Source organism: Gavialis gangeticus, unplaced genomic scaffold (assembly GCF_001723915.1).
Source record: "Gavialis gangeticus isolate Ggan-Ray unplaced genomic scaffold, GavGan_comp1, whole genome shotgun sequence".
In the NCBI taxonomy this organism is placed as follows: Eukaryota; Metazoa; Chordata; order Crocodylia; family Gavialidae; genus Gavialis; species Gavialis gangeticus.
This window is the reverse complement of record NW_017728994.1, coordinates 48,384,293-48,402,738: the sequence shown is the minus strand read 5'-3', so window position 1 is coordinate 48,402,738 and position 18,446 is coordinate 48,384,293. Positions and strand designations below refer to the sequence as shown.

At 49.5% G+C, this 18,446-nt stretch overlaps 1 protein-coding gene across 2 annotated transcripts in view; it reads right to left on the bottom strand.

Annotated features, from left to right (window-relative positions):
• NEURL1 (neuralized E3 ubiquitin protein ligase 1) overlaps window positions 1–18,446 on the bottom strand; it is a 250,617-nt gene that overhangs the window by 81,285 nt on the left and 150,886 nt on the right. For both annotated transcript variants that reach the window (XM_019502758.1, XM_019502759.1), the window contains exons 2-3: window positions 10,004–10,245; window positions 3,071–3,392 (exon numbers count right to left, since the gene is read on the bottom strand). In XM_019502758.1, coding sequence (XP_019358303.1) covers window positions 3,071–3,392; window positions 10,004–10,245 — 564 coding nt within the window. The remainder of the gene's footprint in view (window positions 1–3,070; window positions 3,393–10,003; window positions 10,246–18,446) is intronic.

The window sequence follows — 18,446 nt, the reverse complement described above, 5'->3', positions numbered from 1 at the left end:
ATTCCTCCCTTCTAGCGTGCCCACATCCCCCCACATCTTAGTGTCATCAGCAAATTTGAGCAGGTGCTTTTTACCCCCTCATCCAAGTCACTGATGAAGATGTTGAACAGTGCAGGCCCCCCTTTATCTGCCTTTCCTAGTTGCATTGCTAATTCCTGGGGGCAGGAACTGTCTCCCTGTGTGTATGTGCATATTATGTGTCACAAAAGGGCCCTCATTTTCGATGGGGATGTGACTGCAAGGCACATCCTAGCGGCAGCATTATAACAAATGTCTGATATGTCGTGGCTCCCCAAGGCGGGCAGCAAATTCTGCGTGTTGCACTGCAAAAGCTCGGCACTCGTGCTGATGTGAGACCTATTACCGCTTATCCTGAGCCTGGGGCAACGGTAAATTTGGAAGTAAAGTTCCCCCTGGGGGGGAAAAATTCTCTGCCAAGTCGAAGATAAAGAAAAAGACAATCGGCTGAAACTGAAACACAGGCACTGGTGAGGAGCAGCCCCAGGGCAAAGCTGCGAAGCTATTTGTAGCCTTCGCAGAGCTCAAGAATAAAAGGCAACTGGGGAGGGCGGGAAGAAATCATTTATTTGGCACCTGCCAGGCCAATTCCCTCCCTACAATGTGGAAATACAGCTTTCCCCAACTCAACTAGCTGCTGTGGACTGTGGATCGTCGAGGGCGGAATTGAGTCTTATAGACGTGGTGTGATGGTATTAGAGATGAGCCTGTAAATTAAAACTCTCTCTCCCACATCCCTGGAGCTCCGGAGAAGCTGGAACCGTACCCGAGAATTGAAACGAGCATGTTGGATTTGTTGGGGGCATGGGTACAAGTCCCAGGGACAAAGATGGTTGCAAAACTTGAGTTACATGAGCTGGCGTGCGGCATTGTAATGAATCAAGACAAGAAAAAATCAAAAGCCTAAGATGCTTCGGCAAAGTGGCTGGGATTAAAGCCCGCAGAAGGCTAGTGGAATGTGCTATAAATACATATCTGCATGCTGCGCCAACTGCAGACAACTCAGGAGCTGCTGGTTTCATCTGAGGGCTTATGCCAATAAGAGCCTGAATTAGAAACCTGGTGGCATGTGCCGAGCTGAACCTGTTACACATCAGAGGATGCCAAGGGCCGTGCCTTCCTCCCGAGGAATGCTCCTTTGCTCAGCTCTCCGATCTAAGGGCAATAAAAGGCAAAGAGGGGCAGTGGAAAGGCCGGCACAGCCCTGCAAAGGGAATGTGAGCTCATCGCCGCGGGTATTTAGGAAACAAGTGTGCAATTCGGGTGTGGCTGGACTGTATTGGTCGCGGGATGCAATTGGAGGAACAGCGTCTCATGAGAACAGCTTGTAAATTGTGTGGCCGTTTGCAAACTATTCTAACCTGAACCCGTCAAACTCACTCCGACCACGCTGGTTCCAGACAGAAGCGCTGCCTTCTCCAGCCTCGCTTTGGTCTGCTCACAGGGTGCATCGCAATCGCTTGATAAATCCTTGTGCAAAAGGAAATTGCTGCTGAGAAATTGCTGCGGTGGTTTTCCACCATGGACCATGGGGGTCCACAGACTACGTCTAAGGAATCCATGAAAGATGATTATGATTCATCAGAAGTATGTGAATACCCACACTTACCATTCAAAAGGGGTCTGTGCTTCCCTTCAAAAATGTTTAGGACTCCACAAATGAAGAAAGGTTGAAAACCACTGCCCTCATGCATCATCTTTGCACAGTCTTGTCCTTTTATTTTTCTGCAGGGGATGGAGCTGCAAGGGTTTCTGCTTTGCAAACTCCTTCTCCTCTTCCTGGCTCTGCAGACCATTACATCCCTTCCTGCCCTCATGTCCTACAAGCAACAAACAGTGCAGCAAGCCAGCGGCTCTGTCAGAAAAAGGGCTCGCCTAAACCTGAGGGGCACGCCTTTGCAGGGAGAAACGACACATTTTTATTTCCCACTAACTAATATGTAATAGCTAAGCATGTGATACGATCCTAGCACAGGCAAGAATGTTAGCCGGCTGAGTCCTGGACTATGGGGGGAGACTAGGATTTCCCTCACCCTAAATCATGTTAAAATTAAAGATAGTCATCATTCACCGGGATTTGAAGTCAAGTTAGGTACTACGTCGTAGCTAAAAAGAGGAAAGAACATCTCCATCCTTACTGGGAAGAAGGGCCTGGAAACCAACATTACACACTAGGTCTATCTCCTAGAGCCAACCCAAAGCTTTTCCTGATAAATCTCTGCTCTCTCACTAGTTTAGTTCTCCTTGAAACGAGACCCTGGGTGGTTTTTCCATTCAGTTTATTTAAGACCCCAAAAAGCTAAAATAGCTGCAATTGCTTGGAGCTCAATCACCTGCCCAGAGGCGCCAGCCCTCCCCAATGCAGTGGGAGATGAAGGCACTCAACACTTCTCAGGAGGCATCTTCCCGCACCCTGCCACACCTCCAACCGGGTTTCCAACCTTCATAGTTCAGAGAACGGGTCCAATTCCCTTTGGCTAATGCTGTGACGACATCTTCAACTACACACCAGCTTCTCCCAGATTATTTGGAAAGAGCAGATGCTTTTTAAAGCTTTCTCTTCCCCACCAGGAGCATCAGGACACTGCCATCAGAACAAAGATACCAAAACTAGAAAATGCATCTCCCAACACCAGACCTGGGAAAGCAATGCATCAGATAAAGAGGCTGTTTTACAGGGTACAACTCCACCCTCCGGACAGCACGCAGATGTGGCTTGGCTGTCACAAATGCTTTTGCAGAAATTCACATATTTACTGACAGTTTCTAGTGATGGTTTCTCACCCTCCCACTCCTGTAACAACTGGCATTTCAGCTTCAGTTGCTAATTATCACGGGTTCAGACTGTAACATTCACTAGGACGGAACTGAACAACCTTCTCCTTTCTCTCCTCAACCACAGACTCGGCAGGACAAGCGGGATCTCTGATGTACGGAGCAGACAGTATCCGACTAATCTATCACAGGGTTTTGTCCAGCATCGTTAGTTTGCTGTAAATCCTAGGTCTCGTACATACAAAGGGCTTGTGTCCAGTGGCAGAAATGCACTTACCTAATAGCTGCACCCCCCGGGTGAGTCCGTAGACATCGATCAGAGCCCACAGAGGCTCGGTGGTCCTCACTCCACTGAAGAACAACATTGCAGCAGAGTCATTGACTCGGTAAAACACCCGTCCTTTCTTGTCCACCCAGAACGCTATGATGTTGCCTTCGTTTGCAAACTCCTCTGGCAGAGCCTTGGCCCAGAACCCGCTCTGGGAAACCAAGTCTGGGCAAGCGTACTTTGGCAAAGTGTCTGGGTTAATCCTGGAGGGATCCTTAGAAGTAAATCCGAGCCGAAGGGCTCCGCTCCAGCAGCACTGCTTCTTGGTGATCTGCAGAGAGAAGAGTGGCAATGACAACCGTTAGCAATCGCACAGTCCGTTGCATGCCGGGGTTTCCACCCTGTAAGGCAGGTGTGGTTCCACCTGGGTGTGACCCCCACAGGATCAGCTCCCTGTTATGCGCTCACATGTCATTTTGCTCACTGCCAAAAGGCAGCTGCAGCTGGGGTGGGAGCTAGTAGCTGCTCTGCCAACCCACAGCAACGCTGCACTAAAAGCTGGGACATGATATAAATGATTTTGCATCCAATGAAACCTAGCAGGGGAGCGTAAGGAGCCCTAGAGCTCTGTCTATGTTGTATTACCAGGATAATTATATTCAGCCTACTCTTGCAAAAGAAAAAAAGTGCCCAAATTTCTAAGGACATCAAGCCGTTGTATTTCATATAAAACCCCACAGGCTACACAGCAGCCACCAGCACTGGACTTGGATATTGGCTCTATCATGACTTGGTGGAGAACATCTACTACTGACTCACTGTCTCCGTTTCCTGCAGCTTCTTCACCTTTTCTAGCGTCCCCAGCCAAGTATAAAACAAGATTTCCCCCTGGTATCTTACTGGATTAGATGAGGATAGAGACAGGTGGGAAAGGTGGGTAGGGGTAGGGGAGAGGTAGCAATCAGCCTCTCTCGGTAGTGATCAAGGACCAGGCACTGAGGCAAGGAGATAAACAGAGGAAAATGGCATGGGAGGATTGCAGCTGCCTGGCAGCCTGCTCTCATTTAACCAGTCCAATCTGTTTCTTTGCAGTAGGAGGTACCTGATGTGAGGAGGCAGCTTGTTTCTGTCTCCAGGATTTATGATGCTTCTTGAAGGCATCAATTTGTCTGGATGGAGCAGAGCAGAGGCCTATCTATACTATTGCTGAAGTCACTTTTGTCTACTGGTGGCTGGCATATAGACTCTGAGAGACTGGAGCCATGCCCCGGGAACTGCAATGCTTCACTGGTTTTGCCTGCAAACAGGTTCTGCCTTTCAAAAGGCAAATCCTCTATTGTTGTTTGTACCCCCCTGGAAACACCTGAGCCATGATGATCACCTCCTAGTCATGGATCAGAGCACGTGCCCATCGCACCAAGCAACAACCGCAGGCCTCCTGCAATGAAGCAGCCTTTGACGACTTCCTTCAGGTTGAAGGAGATCTGAAGCAAACTTGGCACAGAAACTCAATTAGTGCAACCATGTTTTGATAAACTAAGCCTGGAGCTTCACAAAATGCATCTGAAGGCTGGAAGCTGGGAGGAAACACTGGTACTCTTTTTCCGAGTTGATTTTTATTGGTTCTGTCTTGAGGGTTTTTTTCATTTGCTACAGCACTAAGCGGTACAGGATTTGGCAAAAACCATCATTCAGCTCCCTGCACAAGAACTTGATTTGTCTCATCTGCTGTCTTATCCGTAGGAGCTAAAACACACCTACAGATGTGCCCAAGCAAGTACGGGGGCTCTAAGAGAGCTTCGTGAAGACAAAGCAGAAGAGGATGTTTCTGGTAGCACAGCCAAGGATGACGATGATCTGTACATAGGCAGCTGCTTCTCTGACTCTTGTAGGTGGATGGACCAAGTTTGGAGACTCGCCCTGCCCACATGGTGGGCACTGCACTCTTCTACAGGAGGCACCAGGGTTGGGGACCTTGGTCGAAGAAAAAATGCATGGGAGCACTAATCAAAAGAGCCCCATAAAACCAAAAGAGTTACTCATAGGGTATTTGAGACCATCATGCCCTTCTCCATGGGGAGAAATCTAGGTCTACGGCCTTGTCAAATCTGTTTCCCTAGAGGGACACACTAGACTAATGGGTGTGAAGAGTCTTGACACTTCTGCTACAGCAGGACAGCCCTCTCTGCTAGGGTCGGGCTCTGACAAAGAGTGCAAGACCTCCGGCAGCAAAGGAGGTGCAGCATCAGTCAGGATAGAGGACAGTCTGCGATGCCTGGTACACATCAGTAAAGCAGGCGGCCGGCACGCTGGTACCACGGATTGTTCTGTGGTCGACGACATTTATAAAAGGGTGAGTGATGACGTGGTACCGGAGATTTTGTCGGGGCTCCTATTTATGTTAACACTGACGTTGTAGCACTTCAGCTGTTGTCCAGTCCACAGCACAGAAAATCCATGGCTGCTCCACGGCCTTCGGGCATTATCAGCACCAACAGTCAATGCCAACAGCAAAGATACAGTCACAGGCACCGAGTTATCAGTCCAGCTAGTCCTGTTTTCAACAGACCTGAGATATTGCAATGCAGACTGGAAAACAGTGAGCAGCAGTGGACTAAAGTCTTCACTTTTATTTTGCTCATAAGGAAAGTTTTTTTGGCAAACGAGGCCCTCCTGGAGACTTTGTCGCTGTTAGGTGATGACTTCTTGGGCTTGGAAGCCTCTTTAGGTGCCAAAGCAAGAAGGTCAAGGACCTTACAGGAAATTTCAGGTTTAGAAGAATGAGACTTATTCTCAACCGGCGAGACAGAAGGAGGTGGAGGAAGACATCCAGGCAAAGAAAAGCCCAGTCTCTCGGCTCCTGGGTGGTGGCAGGACACACAGATTTTTCTGCAAGGGGATTCTCCGAGTGATGTGCCTGGCACTTTCGAGCACTTGATAGAAAAATGCAGGGTTTGCCATTCACTTGCCCTTCTCCAAGGCAAATCGGGCACTTGGATGTTTACCAACCTAACCGTCTCCCTGATTGTAAAAAGTTTTGTTTGCCTTGAGGTTTTTTCTCTGATGCCTTCTGCCTCACGTAGCAATTTTGGGGCTTCAGACATCGCCTTTCTTGTGACGCTGCTGTGCCCACGAGCGATGGGCATGCTCCTCTCACTAGGCAAAATCTCTGCAACTTTTTACATGAAACGGCATGAAACTTTTGAGGAGAGACCGCGAGCTCACGGGAACATGAGGGAGGCTTGGGGAGAAAGATGAGGGAGGCTTGGGGAGGCTCTGCTGCCTTATAGCCATACATGGAGGGACATGCAAAGATGGGCAAAAAAGCATCCTCCCTGCAAAGTACTGCTGTCAACGGGCTCTGTGCATGCACGCCCCCACATGTGGAAAATATATGTGCGTGAGGACTTGAAGAAGAAAGTGGGATTATTTATTGTAGCAATTTCCCTGCAAATCCGAAAAGGCCTCTTGGGACCCGGATAAATGCGGCCCTGTTGTTATGAGTACAACTTGCTCTTTCCCAGTCTCCTGCCAATGTCTTATGGTCATCACACGCTCCACGAAATAAATATTCGTGTGGCTGCACATGTCGCCTGTATTAATCAGCACCTATAAACAAACAGCTGTCAACACAGGCTGGCTATAGGCAAGCGGGTATCAGCGTTGCAATCTAACGTAAACCCTGCCAGGAGTTTGACACAGCTGGACACACATGCTCCTTTTTGCTAAAAAAGGCAATGGCTTGTGATGGGCCAAATCCTCTGCTCAGCAAACACCCACAACGAGAAGGGCTGGGAACAGGCATTGTCCACACCCGGGAACATGAGGCTGCAAAGCAGCAACAAAGCTGTTTGGTAATTGCTACTGTTTCCTACATCCTCTTGGTGCTGGGAAATGTGGCTGGTGTTACCCCCCGCTCTGGTCCCTCCTGATATCCCAGGACCCCAAATTTAGGGAGGCACAGAACATGGCCCTGGAAGTCACCACTCCTTTTTACCTGGACAGCTGATCGGCTCTGGCTTCACCAGGCTCCCTAGAGCAGCGGAGATGCCTCTGGGTCTTGTTCTGCTACTTAGCAGATGGTTTGAAAACCCACAACCCATCACCCTGGCTTCCAGGGAAGGTTAGACTGAACAAGGACTGCAGGATTGGGCATCTCAGAATCCCACACAGAAAAAATGGCATTTTGCAAATAATCAGGCAGCTACAAATGGACTCAGTAGAAATGCAAAGACCGTCTCCAGATTTACACCCATCCCCTGGGCAAACGTTTTGCTCACATGCCGAATTCCCATCAGTTTCCATGGAAGCACCATTGCGCACCCATGGGAGATCTGCTAGCTAATCCTTCATGTACGTGGCGAAAACTAATATCCCGATATACATGGACACCTACAGATATGCACTTCCTAAGCTGGCTCAGAAAATGGAGGAAACAGCCAACAGTCTTTGCCTAAGATACAGAATGAGACCCAATCCTCGATGAGGTTTTTCAAAAGCAAAAAAATAGGAACAGCAAAATCTCACCTCCCTCCCAACCGCCTTACTACGTCTTGCAAGCCACATGTGTTTCTGTTTCCAAGCTGTGGCCAGGATTGGAAGGCAAGTCCAGGATTTCCAGCCGTGGATGGAAGGAGGAGGGCAGAACTGGGAACTAGACTATCAGTGAAGTACCTGAGAGGACGACGCCTGTGCGAGGGATATCCCACCCGGGGTCTGATCTCAAGAGGTGCTGAGTACATTTCTCTTCTGCTGAATCCAAAGGAAATCGAGGGAGCTTGGCAATTCTCAGGTCTGATCACCCCCAAGGTCAGAGTCCACGCTTGCAAACCCAAGAGCTTTGGATATCTGAGAGACGCATCCAGACTTTTAATCCTTTATTTAAACTGAATAGAAGGGGTAATGAAATCTTCTGAGGCTCCGCTCACCTCCATTCAAGAGCCACAATCAATACTCCACGGGGGAGCTTAATCCATCCTGGTTTCGAAGTGCCCCAGGGACCACTGATCATGGCCAACAGCACAACCTCGAAAAAGGATGTCATCTTAAGACGAACAGCCCCGGCTTGATGGGAAAAGGGCAGCGTGATGTAGGTGTATCCAATATCTCCTAACCCCCTCAGAAAAGGAATCAGAAACCAGGGAAGCAGAAATAGACACCAAGGAGGACCGCAGAAGGGGAAGCCACACTATTGCAGCAAGTCCTGTTGGCAGGGCCAAAGGCAGCTGCTTGTGAATCACAGCGGGAGTAGAGAAGCAAGGAAAGGCCTTCCCTTTCCCCTGGCAGGACAACCCCTGTGGCAGCAGCTCCAAGGGGGCAAGGGGGTCTGGACCACGTTTCAGCTGCACAGCTGGGAAATGCTGCTTCAGAAGAGCTGGGCGCCGTGTAGTGCTGACATCTGCGAGCACAGCTTTCTACTGAAGCAAGTGAGATGCTGCTGGCGGGCCTGGAAACATACTCTCCAGGTAAGCCATCCGCTTGTCCTCGCATCCAGCATCCTCACTGGTCATAGGCTGGAACCGGAGAAAGCCGTCGAGTCTATCCATTTCCAACAGATACAGTGGGGTGATACCAAGGTCTGGCCAGGGAAGGACGCATCAGTGATCCCTCCTCCGGAGACAGCTGCTCGCAGGAGCAGGGTGCAGAAGTTGGTAGCAAAGCAACTGGGAAAATCCATCTTCCAGCACAGAGGTCACACTTAGAAAGCACCGAACAGCAGCAAAGTCAGCTCCAGCCTCCTGCACTGCAATTGGCACTAGGACTGGGCAAGTGAGGGTAAGACAGTCACACCACAGAGCTGATCTCCAGATCCCTTAATTGAGCAGGATCCTAAAAGGTGCCTCAGCTCCTAAATCCCTGTAGCTGGGAGCCGTAATAAGTACAAGGGGAAACGCCTGATCAGCAAGAGATAGTGAACCATGTCTGAAGGCAGTGTAGAGAGGCACCTTATTGACTAACTAAATCAGAGGTGCATAAACTATTGTGAGCCCAACCTCACTTCTTCAGGTGCTGTGAAAGGACGTGCACAGAACAGCCTGTCAAACACAGAGAGTAGCTGAACAGCACTCAGTCGACGTCCGCGGACTTAGACCAGAAATTTCAGTGCAAAGCAAATGGTGGCCAAATACTGCTCTACACGAGGTACCTGAGAGGACAAGAAGCTGACAAGGGAATTAGCCTGGCCCACAGGAGAACACTATGGCTGCACTATCTTTCTCCTGGCCTTGACTAACTCCGGGTTGCCCTCCAGGCTCTTCTGCATTCAGAAAGCAGCTGCGAAAATCATTCTCTTTTCATGCTGCCATGATCATTGCACCAGCCCGTCTCTTTTCATCTCTCCCCTCCTCCCTTGCATCCAACACCAGCTGCTTGCCTCTGCTCCCACGACTTCTTGCGTCCTGTCGCTTCATAGATCATCTGTTATTGAGAAGCCAGGTCTGCCCTCCAACCGTCCCACTTGTTAACTTCACCGTCATGCGCGCCGTGATGTCTGATGCGCTGCATCTCCTGCTCGGAAGGAGCTCCCTACGAACATGCATATACCTACCTCATTATCCCTCTCCACGCTCCCTTGCCATGATGCCTATAACCCCAGGCTCTGCTGCTTGCACCCTGTAACTGTCTCATTCTCTCCCAGTGCTTCCCCATCTGCTGCATTCACCCATTTTCTCTTGTCTGATACTTAGATCTCAACCTCTTTGGATGCAAAGCACCTTGCACACCCGAGTCCTGCTCCACGATTAAGACAAGGTGCTGCTGATCTGGTGCTAGACTCCAGTTGCTGCCACGGAAAGGGTTTCCTTCCCTATGGCACTTCTCTGGTGGTTCGGCTATAGATAGCTCGCTAACATTTTATGTTCCTTGTCTTTCTTGCCGGTCTCCTGGAGGCTGCAGCACACAGCACACGTGTGATGATAATAGTGAAGGAAGTCATTCACTCACCTTAAGCCTGACCTGCTCGTAGATAACAATAGGCCTGTTGCTGAAGGTAATGGCATTGCAGAAGCTGGCCTGACGCTTCACTGCCTTCTGAGTTGTGTCCATGATGATCTGGGACCCCTTGGTGTGGGGGTGGAAAAGCAGTGGGCTGATCGACAGAGCTCCACACTGCGGGATGGGGAGATAGTGCTTCTGCTTGTGGTGGCATCGGTGAGAAGAAGCTGGAAAGGGCCCACCTATAGAGTCTGGCAAAACACAAGAAAAAGAAGGGTGGTTCGTTAAACCTCACATGAGCTCTCGACACCAATCCCTCAGACAACGTTACAGCAGAACCGCATGGGGAAATACAAGGCAGCCAAACCCCGATGCCATAAGTCACCGATAAATTTGGACTGCACCTTAGATGGTACAAGCCTATAACCATGCACAGGTCTGATGATGCAGAGTGCGTTGGGAGAAAACACCCCAGCCTCCAAACTGGCAGAACGTTTCCGGACCCCAGTTTCAGAAAGAGAAGTCACTTTCCCTTTCCTGACCACTTCTTCACCCGGCCGCCACCAGACTGCACGTGTCCCATAGCCTCCTCTCACTCCCGCTGCTCCACCAGTCTCACACCACCCCACTGCCTCTAATAAGGGTGAAATGACATGTTACACTGAGACTGTGCTAAATCTGTGGGATGACAAGTGTTGAAGCATTGCTAGTGTTGAAGTTAGAACGTGCTGTGAGCAGTCGGCAAGGGGTACTACTGCTTCTTGCTTGCACAGCTCTGACTTGCCCATAGACGGCTGGTGAGCTGGGCTGAGGCTGGAAGCCCGGACACCCGGGCTCTATCCCTGCCTGGGTGGGGAGGGCCGGGAGCAGCGCGTCCTAGGACGCTGGAAGACTTGGAAGATTGTTTGATCTCCGTGGAGCAGACTGAAGTTACTTGAACAGGTAGCAGGGCTCAGCGTTAACCCTCACCTGAAGCAGCGTAACTTTGACATTGCATTAGTTAATGAGCCTTAACGTATGGATGCTCACCCTTAGTACGCACTAAGTGCAACATGTAACTTCACCCTAAAATACTGCTCTATATCCTTCCAGCTGCCGTACTACACACACATGCACACACGTATTAAATATACAGCATTATGAAGTAGCTTTCTTAACTCATGAACAAATTCATTCATCTGCCGCCTTTCTTCATAACAGGAAGCACACACATTTGAACACAACATCAAGAGCAAGTCATCTGCTCCCTTTCCCTCGCACACACACTCTTGAACTGTGCGTGTGTGTATATGGGGGGGATGATCACAGGAATAAGATATGGATTATCATTTTTTTTTTAAATCTCATTAATTGACAGCGCCCAATGGGACACAACCAAAGCAAAGCGAACTCAGGGATTAACTAAGGCACAGTGTGTCAGGTTGTCTCATAAGTTATGCACATCTATGTGCCACATGTTTAACTGCAGCATTCGGATGCACGGGCAGTATCAAATGAGCAAATGAAAACAAAACCCTCTGTGCAGCTTAGACGGCAATTGTGGATTCAGGATTCATACCACGGAGTCATAAAAGACTTCTGCTGTAGCTACCAACATTGTCTAAATTAGAGACAACAGAGAAACAGAACTGGACCCCGCTCTTCCCAGACTTTGGGGGAGCGAGTATCTGCGTCCAGACTTGGCTGCTTCCTCTAATGACTTGAACCAGGCCCTCTGAAACTTTGGAGAAAGACTGGTTTCTGATCAGAAGTCTTCAGGTGGGCTCCACCGCCAGTCAGTGGTTTTATCCTGCTTTTGATTTATTCTTACACCGCAGATCTCTGAAAGCTCAACCAGACATCAGTAGGACCGTTCTGTACACGAAGGTTTCTACACCGCTTTAGCGGGGATGAAGTGGGTGACGAAGCATGCACCCAATTCAACGCAATACAAAAAAATTACATGGAAACCACATCTCCCTTTTCAAGCCCAGTCCGGCATGTGAGTGCGTGGGAGAGGACTGTTTTTTGGGGGTTTTTTAAGTATAAACTATCAATGGAAAATGAGTGATTATGGGCTGCAGTGGCCTCCAGAAGGAACAGTGGGTGTGGTATCACAGGTGGGAAGGCATGGAAGGAGAAATCAATGAGCGCCATTCATCTTTTCCATAGGAACATGCGTCTGATTTACGGCAGCTGAATGAGAAGTAACAGGAAATAAGGTACCGGTGCATGCTGCCTTGCAGGGCTGGCTGAAGCGATCCCACTGAATTTCCATCCGAGATACTAATGTGTATAATTACATCCTTTTGCAAGCTCATCCCGCTCCAAGGGTCTCGCTGCCATCAGGGACCCCGAGAGCGTAAGCACGCGCACAGAACAGCAATTTCTGTCCCCCAGAAGAAGATGGAGGAGGAGTGATACTAACTGCGCTGTGGAAAAGGATCGGGGCTGACAGAGTCAGAGACTATAAATATCTTCGAGAGCGAAATAAAACGGCAAGCGGGCATTATGCCCCTCTCTGGGAGATGCAGGACAAGACGCAGCGGGAGAAAGCTGGTGGAGATTAGCTGTTAAGAATAGCTCTTGACGGAAGCAGCAATTTAGCAGCGGAGCAGACTCCCGAGGGGCAGCGATCGCTTTGTCGCTGCAGCTGTCCGACCGCGGGAGCGAGGTTGTGTGTGATCCCCTGAACGCTGGGGGCCGAGGCGAGACGGGGTGAAGCAAGAAGTCCTCTCTGGCCCTGCTGTCTAACCTGGTTCACTAGGATCCTGCCACAATTGCTGTGAACCTTTACAGGCAAACCCCGGGACACAGAAGGGGTGTGGAAAGACTTTACACTTGCATGGAGATGTCCGAGGTTTATAAAAAGCCACTTTGGCACTGGATTAGCTGGATTCCCAGCACACGAGGGTGACATCCAAGCATCAGATACAAACAGCTATAATGTGCTGGAGACCTTATGCAGAAAGCAGAAGCCAAGATGCAAATACAAAGGGAGCTGTTTCAGCTTCAAACTTCCCTCTAGATTTTGGTCCTGGGGTTTGGGTTTCACTTCAATAAACAAACACCCTCTTCTGCAAATGCCGCTTGTGGATCTGGGCCTGAATCCTGTAGCACAAGCCTGTCTCCAGTAACAGAGGTCTTAATCCACCCACTGTGTCTCTGCGTATTGTAGAAATGCAAGTTTTAACCTGCTCTCGCACACGAGGGCTTTCATCAGATTGAAAACCTTGGCTGCAGTTATTAGAGCTGCTGTAACTCTCCACAGGACATTGTGCCCTTTTAAATTGTGGTAATGGAGTGACCAAAAGTGCTCGCAGCTTTCTAATCAGGCCCTGATAACAATGCCGCATATGCCCGAAGCATCTGCTGTAGCAGCATTATGCAGCCATAGGAAACCATGCAATTCTGCGGGAATGATATTGGGAGAACGCTGATTTACTGAGGGAATTGGCACTGTTGAAGGCAAAGAGGTACTGAGCTATCGTAGGACCCTGCCTGACAGGCTCCTCTTGTGCCCTGCACGTTTAAAACAGCAGCTCAGCACAGCTCGCAAGACAGCAAGCCTCAGAGCAGAAGAGACAGGCTGGGGAGGAGAATCCGCGTGCAGCAGGTTAATGCAAATGAGGAACGAGATTCCTTTCTCGCTCTCTTAATTAAGAGCCAAGTTCCTGTCTCCTTATCAGCGAAAACTCCTGCTCACTGAAAATCTGCCTGGGTAAGCGCTGAATAAGAACCTGCCGGGGAAAAAAAATCCATCATAAAAAGGGCACCCAAGTAATAATGGGACTGCTGCCTTAGAAATGCTTAGAATGCAATCAGGACTCGTGGTAGAGGTGATATCTTTTATTAGACCAACTAGATTTTTGCAAAAAAAAAGTCTTTAATTGCAGGCTTTCAGGCACAAGCACCCTTCATCAGGCATCGGAGAAAAGATTGTAACAGTTCTCCTGATCTGGAAGAAATGGAAGTTCACGTTTCATAGGAGATTTGAAGGTGGTAAAATCTCCTGTTTGGAGAAGTTCATTTCATATGCGGATTCAGCTCAGAGACGAGCTGGAATAGTCTCTTTACCTCGAAGCTGTTTGTTGGTAAGCAGGATGTATTCAGATTTCCTTCTGGTTACGGTGTGTCGTATTTCACAGAGGGGTCCGTGCACGGGATTGTCTTCCGGGCAGGAATTTCAATGCAAATAGCCCTGTGATGCCGCAATGCCAAGGTCTTTCCTTGGCTCCTCCTGGGACGTTTCCATCCCAGAGGAGAGTTAGTGTGATGGCCACCATCCTGACGGCTGCCAAGGTGCCAGGTGCGTGCTGTTTTCTTCAGGCTGTAAACCAGATCTGCAGGGACATGAACTAATCCTAGGCAAAGAGGAGGATGCCCTGATCACCTGCAGGACCTACCCTCCAGTGCTCCCACGCTCCCAGGTAACATGTCTCCAGCCAAGTCGGCAGCTCCTGTATGATAGACACCCTCTAGAGACGACCCATCTTTCCACCAAAACCAAATGTATCTGCCAAGCCATACCAGCTTCATCACATATCCACAGGACCTAAAAAGGGCTCTCACCCAGTCCTCGTAACTCATAAAAGAGGGGCATTGCCACCGCGGGGACAGATTTCCCTTCCACTCAAAGGCACAACCAGGCCCACAGTCCTTCCTGAGCCACGGGCGTCCAAGCTCCTGCAGTTCTCAGCTTAACAACATGCCTCGAAAGCTCGTTACCGACCTTCCCTGTAGCATCTGTGCTCTGCAAAAGTGAACCTGTGACTGTTGAGAAACAAACTGATGGGAAAGGCTGTTAAATGGATTGGGGGCTCTGTCCTTTTCTCATTGAAACAGGGCTTGGGCTTGCAGCTGCAAGAGTACAGACAGCATCCTACCTGCAGGGCATAACAAGCAAAGCTCTCCTGGGCATACGAATGGAAAGGCAATCAAACACGATCGTGACGACAGGTGTGGTACAAAGAACCTGACTCGAACAGAAGAAAGGAAGCTTTGCAGCATATGGCAGTGACGGTCGTGAAAGCAGAAAAGGAGAAAAACAAGTCTCTGGGCTGTGGGCATGGATAAGCGTGGGTCAACCGACTGGCAGACTAGCTACAGGGAGGAGAATGGGCAGAGGCTGCAAGTGGGGAGCGAGGAAAGACAAGTTCACTGTAAAAGGCTCCAAATATGATTGCTGTGTCCTTGTCTGAAGACGGCTGAAGCAGGATATGCAGTCCAGGGGGCTTCACCATAAGCACGCTTAAGGGAACAAGAAAGGGAAAAAAGAGAAAACATATGCAAGCACAGCAGGGGGCTGAAAAATGACGGAGTCTATCTTAGCTTCAAGGACTGTAAGGGGCTGGAAGGGACTTCCCAAAATCATTGGGTCCAGCCCCACTGCACTTGCCAGGGTGTGTCTATCCCAGTCCTGGAAGAGCAGGCTTGCTGGGAGAGATGGCTGGGCAGCAAGACAACAGCATGAAAGAAGTTCAGCCCTGGATAAATGATATTGGGGGGAGGCAGCCTCCCCTGCCAGCCTGCTCTCGGGGATGGGGCGACGATACTCAACCAGAGGAAGATACTGCAGGATGCGTGGGGCTGTTGCACTGATAGCCACCACGATCAGCTCGTGTTCCTGCAGACTTTGCTTCACAGCAAACTCCGAGGCAAGCACAGCTCCTACAGACAAACAGGAGTGGCAGGGGCTCGCAACCAATTTTCCCCTTTCTGAACTGCCCCGGGACAGAGCAAAAGTGCTGGCAGGGAACGAGTAACAAAGAGGAGGCTTTTCCTATCTTGCCAATGCAAGTGTATTTGCTTTTCTTAGAAGAACAAGGAGTTGCCTGTTCCAGACTTAAGCACAAGTCTCCTTGTGCCCGATACATCAAGGGAAACACTGAGAACAATTTCCCGTCTCACCCCCCTTAAAAATTTATTACCCTTCTGATACTGCCAGGCTATTGTCACCGGGGACTACTTCTGACCATATAATTACCAGTTGGCTAGCAAAAACTGTGCATTTCCACAAAGAAAGCACACACTTGGTACATGTCAAAGAAAACACTCGGTACATGTGAAATGGGTTTGATACTGAAAAGACAAAGGCCCGTGTGGATGGGCTGAGACTAAAACAGAGCGAGGTAGTTAGCCTGGTTAGTCTAAGTCAAGCAGAAGGCTAGGGAGACTTGCACCTTCTTTACTAACTAAATCAGAGCTATATAGAGTATAAACTTTCGTGAGCCCAAGCTCACTTCGTCAGATGCTGCAAAAGGACATGCACAGAGCAGCATACAAAATGGAGAGAGCAATTTGAATATAAAAAGCATGGAGGGAGAAGGGAGGGATGGAGAAGAGAGAACAGAGGCAGGCAGTGCTAGCAGAGGCAAACAAGCAAGCAAAGAGCAAAGGGGTCAGAAAAGCTAATCCAGGTAATGGGATAAGAATCCATCATCTCTGTTTAAACCATGCTTAACGCCATCCAGTCTGTGGATGGATAATTACTCTGGTCTAAAAACAGCTGCCTGAGCTCAGCGATGGAGTGTGCAGGGCGGTTAAAGAGTTTGGCCAGAGGCCTTTGTGTCTTTCTGGACCCGATGCCACATCGGTGTTCCTTCTTTCTCGCATGTAGGGATTGCCCTGTCTCTCCAAGGCAGACAGAAGAGGGGCACCGTAAGTAGGTGATGGAAGAGATGACACTGGTAGGGTTGCAGGTGAATGCACCTTGGATGTTGCATGTTATTGGGTCCAGTGATGTGGTCTGTACTGGCGAGGGGGCATCTGGATCCACTGCAAAGCCTGGTGCCTTGGTGAAAATGGGCATTAGGTAGCCTGTTGCTTGAGACACACCACTTGAGGTTGGAGGGGCTGTCTCCAAGCCAGGATAAGTTTGTCCTCCATGGCTACCTTGAGACAGAAGAGTTGGAGGTCATGAATGAGGTGCCTAAGGTGTTCAGGCTGGGGGCACTAGGTGACAACCAGAGGGATTCTGCTGTCCTTGTTTTGGGGTTGTTATTGTAGCAGGGCAGAGTGAGGTCTGAGTCTGGCTTTGATTTGAGTGGTTACAAGTTTTAATACAGTATTGTAATGGTAGGAATCCCTGCTTCAGATCTGTACGTCTGCATCCCGTTCGGTGGGATCGGAGCAGGTACAGTAATAACACCGAGCTTGGATCTTGTGGCGTGCTTAAGATGAAAGCTGCTAGCATGCAAGCAGCCGTGGTGCTCAGCTGCTTTCCAATACAATGTGATGGCAATGTGGCCATTACAAACCTTCACCGTGGTATCTAGGAAATGAACTGGCTGTGTGGACTAATTCCAGAGTTAGATTTACGGAGGGGTAAAAATTGTTAAAGCTCCGTGAAATTTCTCTACGGATGCCTTCCCATGTGCCCGTACAATGAAGATGTCATTGATGTACCTTCGATATATCAGGGGGACAAGGGGGCAGCTGTGAAGGAAACGGACTTCAAAGTCGGTCATAAATATGTTGAGGGACAATATGTATGCCCGTGGAAATGCTATTTATTTGTCGGTATAGGGAGACTGGAACATCAGGCACAAATAGTCTTAACTTCAAGGAAGCCTGGGTTTGAATGTTGGTATTTTAGAGATTTAGCTCTAAGGTGCACGAAATGCAAAATATCAGCTCCAACCCCTTTACCTGTAACTCATCAGCTCCAGACTACATTGTCTTATTGCATTACAGAGCAGCGAGGAGTCCTTGTCGTGGACAAGGACACTGTAGAAGCGCAGAAAAAAGAGAGACCCTGTCCCAAAGAGCCCAGAAGCTAAAACTGGGGGACAGCAGAGATACAGAAGCAGAGCGACCCCACGAGACAATCCTGGACAGCGTGCTACATTAGGTGGTCTCAGCTCACCAGGAGCCGAGCTGCCGTGTCTTTTTCCAGTCCTGATGGCAGAGGCGAGTTTCACGGAGGGATCAGAAGGAGAGCAATGCAGCAGCTCTACCAGCGCTGACAAGGGGCCAAGGACGCCACATCCTTTCCTGGGCTGGGGTTAAGGGTATGCAAGGTAAACTCCTGCTGTGTTGCCGACCTGCTGAATGGCAGCTGGATGAGACATTTCAGCTCCAAGCTCTTGCTTGCTGTGACCTCTTCAAGGTCTCTTCCTGCATGGTTGCGTAGTGCCTACCCCAATGAGACCCTGATCTCGACCGGAGCTAGGATACCACAGTCAGCCAGACCACGTGTATTGACTACAAGCTAGAGTAGCAGATGTTGCATGTTCGGCCATGTCATGTCCAGGACCACGAATTGGGTGTGGTGTTAATCAGTAGGCAGTGTCTGGTGACGAAACAGTCGCACAGATACCCTCTATCATTGTAACAGTCGCATCTAAGTGAAAGCTATACGTTACCAAAAAGCATCTATGATGCAGGGCTCAGCAAGACAGAGGCACCCGAGCTGCTATGCTCCACCTTGTGCTTGTCTTCTCCAAGGCTGTGTAAACAGGACACAATGGCA